This window comes from Lampetra fluviatilis, chromosome 1 (assembly GCF_964198595.1).
Source record: "Lampetra fluviatilis chromosome 1, kcLamFluv1.1, whole genome shotgun sequence".
Lineage (NCBI taxonomy): Eukaryota > Metazoa > Chordata > Hyperoartia > Petromyzontiformes > Petromyzontidae > Lampetra > Lampetra fluviatilis.
The window spans coordinates 31,076,744-31,085,507 of NC_136275.1; the positions used below are offsets into that span (position 1 = coordinate 31,076,744).

The following is an 8,764-nucleotide window of genomic DNA, read 5'->3' on the forward strand; positions in this document are numbered from 1 at the left end:
CTGCCCGTGCTGTCATGTGTTAGCACACCGGACTTGCCGGTTTCAAGAGGTTGCTGCTTTGATTCGATTTACTGACGCGACAGTCGAAAAAAAGAGGCAAGATTTTCTCAAATCTCCCCAACCGATATCCACCCCAACCTATATCCACCCCATCAATATCAATGGTTGGCACCCCAGGTAGGTTACATCGGCAGGTCGTGTGTGATGGGGTAAAGTGTGGGTACTCTGACATCTTCCCAGACGTCTGGCCGACGTGGAAGAGTAGGCCAAACACCCTCCACAGTGCTCGAGAGCTCCCTATTGCCATTTCAGCAAGGTCGCTTTGTTTTTTCCCCCATATATTTTATTGTTTTTTTTTATATATTATAATTGTGAATTCTGCCTCCTTGTACTTTACCCCATGTAAATCAATGAGTTCACACCTAGGTCAATTATAGAGTTTTTAATTGAAAAATTTTCAGCATCTGTAACAATTGAGAGCTGGTCGCTGCCAATCGTGAACACATTACCAGTTTTGTAAAGTCCTTCCGGCGCAATATCAACGGGTGTGATTGTATTTCAAATGTATCATCATCCGCCAATTCTTAAATAGCACACTATAAGGAATTCCATAAAAAAATAATAGCTAATTCATAATTCCGGGTGTTTTATTAAAATTAAGCAAAATTGCATGGAATTTACTCAAATACTAAGAATAGTATGTATAAATTTCGATTTAAAGCTTTCGTGACTGCAGGGATTCATCTTCTTGGTTCTTTCGGTAAAGTCACGTAGAAGGGAAGTAATAAAATAATAAAAATAAAAATAAAAATATTTTTTATTTTTATTATTTTATTACTTCCCTTCTACGTGACTTTACCGAAAGAACCAAGAAAATAGTATGTATACATATAATATTAGGTGCATTATCTACGTAAGTATAGTCTAAATGAAAGCTTGTCATCAAACATCCTGCATTCTCGAGATTAAACGAAATTCGAAGATTAACAATTATTTGTAATATCCACTGTTGAATGAGGACCACAGCGCAGCAGTGTGGGAACATATTTCACAAGTCTGGGCGACGCAGGGTGGCGAAGATCTCGGACCAGCTCGGATATCACTTGTCACTGACGTTAGCTGTGGGTCAGGAATGAAACCCACGTCTATTGGTTCGTGGTACGGTGAGCTGCGATGGTGTATTGCCCCACAATTGTGCAATAGCATGCAATGAAAGTGATATTTTGAAAGTGAAAACAATCTTACATATATGTTGGATATGAGAGAAAAAATACTGTCTAGTATATGTCAGCCTGCCAAACTTCTTGAGAAAATGATTACATCCCGCACCACTGCTCACTCAAAAAACGATATGAACACTATATTCTTTACAACATTGATTCCAGTGGCATCTTTATCACGTGTGGTCTAAAACCACATCAACACCTTGGACCAAACATAAAATGACATCAAATACAACAAACACATTATATGTTTTTATGCCTGAAAACAGACTGCTTTATAAATATACAGAGAGAAAGAGAATGCATATGTGTGTGGGCAGAGACGCGACACGATTCTAAAGACATCAATATCTTTCTCGTTCTTTGCCTAAGGGCAGGTCTATGGTCAAGCTCCCTCCATCCCATCTGATCCCTCATCCACTCATTCACTCACAAAATCTAACCTCATATGAGGGGTTCTTGAGCCTAACTAGGCCAAAGATAGCCGAGGTGGCTTTTCTTTGCCTTAATCGACAGTGTGTTAGTTCATGAGATTATAACCCAAAGGAGTTTAAAATATACCTGGCATCAAATTCACTACTGAATGCTACCAGTTAATTTAAATTTGCCGTTTACATCATTCATATCATGGGACCTAATGTCATAGGGTTGCCACCTCATGAGGTACAAAAGCCAGGAATTTCCATGAGGATAAGAAGAGGGGGAGTACTAAATGATGAAAACTAGAGCTTTTAATTTTTAATGTTCTGGGCAGACTTCTACGTTCTTTTTTTTTCAGGAGAGCTGCCTCGAAATTAGAAAATTCTTTGGAAAATCAGGACAGGTGGCAAACTTGATAAATCAATTAATCCATTCACGCTGCTCTTGCCTCATTGCCTATGTTCCTCTAATTCGCTGCCACACTTACACTGCTCCATCATGTGATGCAGTTCCTACGACCTTATTCGTGAAAAAACACACAAAATCACATATTGCAGCTTTAAGCGATTTCAACTGGTCACAATGACCATACAGAGATGTGTGTGTGTGTAAATATTACGAACCAGACATCGGAAAAATTCGCAAAGACCTTTTATGCTGTTACAATGCTACAGAAGCAAACATTTAAGTTAAGTGGTTGTTTGCAAGCCAACTAACCTCACAATTGCTTCGCCCACCATGTTAAGACTTAAACTCTCTGTCCATCAGATATGGCATGATGAGGGTCAAGGAGGCCAGGGTCCAATCCCTCCAGACAACCCGATGCTCAAAGCCAAAACAATCGGTCAGTTACAGCTGACAAATCCTTCAGAGATCTCATCGCGTTTACCTGAGTTTAGTAATGCTGGAGACAGGTGTGTACAGATTATTCGGCTTTATGGCAAAGCAGGTAAAGCCACAAGCTACAATCCAGTGCACATTACTAGAGGATGAAAACAAATACTTATCTATTTTCTTTTGGCAGGCTACATAACAGAAATGTTCAGATAATCCACAGCTAATGCTCTCTGCGAGTGGTGTACAGACACATGCCAAAACCAATTTCAAGAAACCGGACAATTGGGCCGATTGTATGATAAAACAATACAGCATCGTGTTTTTTTGTATTCTATTTATATACTTTACGTGATATAAATTATACGGAACATTGGGTTTGGACTACTCGCAACATTTTTAAACGTCCGTGGGTGTCATATAAGACACGTTGTTACACGAAATGCACATTGCACTGTTTTGTTTGTTTTCCAGCCGGATTCCCGGTTTACCCGTTTGCCCGCATCCAAAACCACGAAGACGGCAAATAACCGTGCAGTCCAAACCTTGGGGCACCAAATTTGGGCATTGGGTTCATCATGCATTTTGCCATGGCAATATTTTCCATTGGTGGCCATAAGCAGCGGTTTTATCCGGAGGAGCAGTTCAAAAAGCCCCAAACCCATCAGGCAAGGGATAAAGCCGAGCGTGTTTTCTCTCCGGTAATCCCGGCAGTAGTGTCTCACCAGATAATGAGAATGTCGGAGCCTGGATGTCCTTATAACCTGGAGTATGATGTCAATGCTCCCATTCGGATGAAAGCAAGCTTTTTTTTATCCCTCTAAAATGTTTTTTTGTGTGTGTGGAATAAAGCGCCTGGCACCAAAAATGTCATCCCCGCATCAATTTATTACCCCTGAACATCAGCGCAGCACTGCTGTAATACGATGGCTATTCTCTTATCAGATGTAAGACAAAAAGAAAAACGTGTATCTAATTACCGGTACATATTGTTAAGCCACGATGAAGAAAATGTGTGGACATTTCGCAAGCACCACCAAAGCAAGGTTTACAAATTACAGCTAATAAATAAACATTGAAGGCGATTATGAAAAAATAAATGTCCATTGCCATTTGAAACACATAAAAAAAATATTCCTAAACATTACATTCATATTATGAGCAATACACCATACAACACATACAAAATGCATCCTTAATTATCAAAGCGATATAAATATACGCACTAATTAATTATATTAAATATATTTCTAGAATCAACACTTTTCATTTGCAAGTCATGTAAAGCGCGTGCTGCAGATGTAGTAAGTAGATATAAATAAGTTGACATCGCAGAGAATGAGGCAGAGACAACAAACACACAAAGCAAAACAAAGACCACATGACAGCCACCATGGTAGCAGCAGGGACGTGGCACCAATCGCGCAGCCTTTGCCGATACCTTGGCTCGTAGTGGCACAGGCTGGGAGTTGTTTCCAAGGCGTAGTGAAGCGACTCTCGTCTCTTCTGCTGAAAGTACTCTGTCAGCTTCCCGAAGGAAGCCATCGTTGGCCCAACTCACCAGCCACGGGCTCGTTCCTGTCAAGGGCTTACCAATGCCACCCTATGGATGCCCGCGCCGACCTCCCGAGGCATGCCCAAATATGCAACGGTTTTGCATCGCGCCCCTACGAGAGACGAGCGAGCGCCGTCGGACGATGCCTCCTGTTAGCGCGCAGGGCGGCGCGATCGGCGCGATGAGCTCTTGCTGGCTTCCCGCAACGAGGAGGGGAGAACGAGATAGGGGGAGAGGGATGCTGCATGGGGAAGCATTTGTGCTGCTGCTGCTGATGCTGCTGCTGATGCTGCTGCCGCGCACGAGAGTAACCTTTGCGATTTGCCGCGCGCGCGCCGTACCTCCGTAACCAGCGCGAGGCAGCAGCTCCCCGACTACTCATACATATTGCATGGCCGGCTCAAACACCGTGTCCACTGCTTTGAGAGCATGGCCGTATATTGCAATGGTGTGATCAACTGCCGAGGCCATCCGATGTTTGAATGATTATTAACACAGCGTTTTAAAAATCAAACGCAATTATCCGGAGCGAGCATCGGTTTTCGGATTAATTGGCGAGCGACAGGAAATATGTTTTGCTGAAAAATTGAAAAACACACATGTGCCTGTGCTAGTTTATAGTACAATTTACTATAATTGCCTGCAGAATACATGTCGTCAACGATATAAGTTGTGCATTTATGGTGTGCATTATGATCATAAATGCTTATATTCATACACATTAATTGTTTTCAATTTACCTTCTCTGAAATGTGGCCTACTTAATCGCTACATTTTAATAGCCACCCCAGACTGCATAATGAATTTTTATTTCAAGAACTGAAATTATTTTTTGCTTTATGAACCCTGATAGGTTGACATGGCAATGTCGTTTGACATAAATCCTGAGCCTAAGCAGCACACATTATTTTCCTGCACTCCACAGATAATTGCAAGCTAAGAATATTTTCAAGGAGAAAATATGCATAGTACGAGCAGAAGCAGTTAATTAAAATCTTAAATGTCTCCCATAACTGCTGTCAGAATCACAAGTTGAGATTGGCTCTGGATCACTGAGCTGAATAAACAATCATAGTTCAGAGTCAATCCTCGAGCACAGCATCTTGTCTTGGTTCAAATTCTGTGCAGTGTTTCTAAACTTAATTAATTATTAAATATGTAATCACAGTACATTCCATCAACATAAAAAATATGGTGCACACGCCTTTGCAGATTCACATTACAGCAGAGAGGATGCACGCTCATTAAACAAATTGAATGCAAGCCTTGAGACAGCCAACATCGCATTTCATTCATGGTTATGCTACAATACGCAGCCCATTACGGAGATGAATGGGAACCCATGCAAGCAGTTGGTTGCACACTTCTTTTGCAACAACTGCTAAAAAATGTGATTGTTAAATTTAAAAGAAGCAATATATTCTCATTGCCAGCCATTATCTATCTAATGATATCCTTTCAAGATTAGGCTCACTGCCTACGCACGACGCTTTGCAGCTGCAATCAGACTTCAGCCAGGTACCCTCATTCCACTGCTCCATGTCCCCATCAATTAACCACTTAGACTGCACTGCCACTTGGCTGCTCTTTGCTCGATCACTTGCCTTGGTAGCTTGGGAGAATATTTGACTGCTGCAAAAAATTAAAAGGTAACAATCAAATGGAACTTCCTCTCAATTCTCAAGTGTACAAAATAGGTAGTAGGCAAAGGTGCAGCCCTGAAATTGCTCGCTCACGCCACTGCTGGCAGAAGGGCCTCCACTCCAGGCGTATTTGGCCTACACTTCCCGGCTGGCCAGACACCTTGGACAAGAAGCGAATACACACACACATTACCACACATTACCCCACCACACCTTACCTACTGATCAACTAACTGGTGAACCCATTTGTGCTGCTCGGTGGAAAGAGGCGGTTGGGGGGATTTAAGAAACTTTCACCATTGTTTTAACTGCCGCGCTGGGAGATCGAATCGAACCGGAGAACTCTCCAAGTCCAGAGCGATGACCGCTACACACCACGGCAGCATCCCCAAAATAGGTGCTTCAGGAAAATCCAATAACGAGATCCAGCAAGAGAGTGACTGCAACATTGGGTTCACACAAAGTGTGTGGGCTTGGGGCAGGGGAGGTGGTGAGGCCACGGTGGCAGTATTTGGTACACCGCATTATGAACCCGGAGTTTGATTCCTGACGATGGCTAAATATCGGTGTCAAGTGGGATCACATAAGCTGTTGTGGTCATCCCCTGGGTCACACTGACTTCATTTAAAACATGGGCAGACAGGTGGCCAGCCATAGTGGTGGTCGCATCGACTGGACATCTGTGACGACTGGACATCTTTGAAACAGAGCTTTATAGCTGGTCGGATTCATCAAGTATAGATACAAATCCTGATTCCGATTCTGCATCAACTTCTCGTGCACTGCACTGCACGTGTGTGTGTATGTGTGTCTTGAGGTAAGCGGTGTAGCAGTTACAGGTGTAGTGGTTAGAACGCCACTCTAGGAACCCAGCAATCCAAGGTTAATTCCTGCTAAATTTCTACTCATGGCCAACACCAGTGACAATTAGCTGAACCAGCCTTGTGCTTCCCCTAGGTCGACTAAACTTAAAATGAGTACCTGGTGTGGTGTATAAACATTGCTACGAGGGAAACAAAGGTGGCTGAGCTTGGTGCTGGCCACCTAACCCCTCGTGTGCCGTGCCGGCCTTTCATCGGTGCTCACAAACAGCACTTGGCGCAAGAGTCTGTTGAGGCTATAACGGGAGATCTGTGACTTTGTCTTTACTACTCCCATGCCTCCCTCCATTATGTTGCGACAAGGACCCAGGGCAGCAGATGAAAGGGCCATTAACTTGGCGGCAAAAATTCACCAACTGTCAAACAAAAGGCCATGAAAGGGCCTCGCTGGGGACGCGTGGAAAGGCCGGAAGGTGCAGGGCTGCGGCACAGCGCAAGAGGGAAGGAAACAAACGCAAACGTGGCCCACAGTGAAAACCACCAATCTGACACAATATTTGCCCGCTTTCAAATACAAAATGTGGAATTTCATTCAGTCGTTAAAAGGCAGGGATGAAGAATCTCGATGCAACACTGAAAATTGCGACAGAAATGCTCCATCGTGCTGTGCGTTAAAGCCCCTTATTCTGCTTTCGTACAAAGTGTTCTCATTTCCTGCACTACAAAAGTAATTCACGTGAAATCTGTGAACGTGAAAAAACAATGCAGTTAAAATACCTTTTTGAAATATAAACATTGCCCTGATTTTAGGCAATGGCTTTGTGCCAAATATATTGGTTTACAGGCGCATTGATTCCACATCCCATTCAAGAGCGCAAGTCATTAAGTATAGAACATTATACAATTTCCCTTTCAAACCAATGAAATGTTTCACTTGCATGCGATGACGTGTTATTTTGACGCGCACATGTTTACTTGCTTATACTCCTTAGCTCATTTGAACAGGGAGTTTGTTTGCACTTTTGAGACGGTGTATATGATACATTACCCACTTATACACAGAGCATTCAAGTCTATACACATTTTAAATCACGAAGTGCGTTATGAAAACTTCCAGTCAAACAGACAAACACCATACCCTTGTAATTTCCCCCACATTTTTTGTACATATTACGACGATTTAATGGTATAAATATGCCACATGTGTGTTATCGGAAATTCACAGCGATAGTGAAATGTGGATATTTAAAAAAAAAACTCCTTAACTTATCCACTATGATGAATTTTACACCCGTGATTATTTTTCACTCAGCTGTTCCTACAGACACAGTTATTAGCATTTGTTATTGTACCTATTTTGCATCAAGACAGTGTTTAACAAGCACTTAATAGACCAGAGATCTATTAAGTTTGTCCACAGGCAAGAAATGTTTACATTGTTCACAAGGCCAGGACTAATGCATTAGTTATGCTGCTGCAGCTGCTGCTTATAATACTGCTTCTGTATGCGTTTTATACAGGAGCCCCAAGGTGCATTAGACTAATGGCATGATTAAGAACCGAACCACTACAGCTGTAAGAAACATGACTACACTCCATGGGAATTAACAAAGTGTACCCAGATACAAAAGTGTGCTGCACTATGTGTGTGTGCATGACTTAACATTCATTTCATCACATTGTGCAAAATGCAAATATAAAGTGCAATGTTTTCCCGCGCAACTTTACGGCTTAGGAAGTGTCATTTATTTATAACAAGCAACGTAATTGATAACTTTCAGGAGGTGAACAACATGACAAACAAAAATGGGGATTTATATCTGTAAACTTGCATGTGATACGATGACAACACCGATATAAATTGTTTTAGGGAAGAAATTATGGATACAATATTAATTTACTTATGAATTCCCACAATTAAGGTGGAAATTAACAACCGCTTTAGTCTACAGCCGCAAAATACGTGGCAAGTGTATCTACTCTTACTTTATAGCTTCTGTGTAATCCCTTGTGACTTCACCGTGAACGAAGTTGACTCTGGACCAATAGACTGATTACGAATTGGACATTAAATATATTTCCCCTTTAACTTAATTTATTAAAAGAGTTATCTTCATTGATCATAAACAGATCAATGTGTTGATCTTCAAGAGTAAATCCACAGTTAATTAGAAACATGTTTACCATATATTTTAGAAAGTGACTTAGTTTAATGTGCATTCTCTTGGATTATATTTCAGGACAGGCCTGCCTTGAGATGTTTGGTCA

At 41.8% G+C, this 8,764-nt stretch overlaps 1 protein-coding gene across 3 annotated transcripts in view; it reads right to left on the reverse strand.

The window, feature by feature from the left end:
- Nucleotides 1-4,313, reverse strand: part of LOC144934555 (ankyrin repeat and fibronectin type-III domain-containing protein 1-like) — a 178,183-nt gene extending 173,870 nt beyond the window's left edge. For all 3 annotated transcript variants that reach the window (XM_078860478.1, XM_078860532.1, XM_078860540.1), the window contains exon 1: nucleotides 3,919-4,313. In XM_078860478.1, coding sequence (XP_078716604.1) covers nucleotides 3,919-4,022 — 104 coding nt within the window. In that variant the 5' untranslated portion in view covers nucleotides 4,023-4,313. The remainder of the gene's footprint in view (nucleotides 1-3,918) is intronic.
- Nucleotides 4,314-8,764: the final 4,451 nt, after the last annotated feature.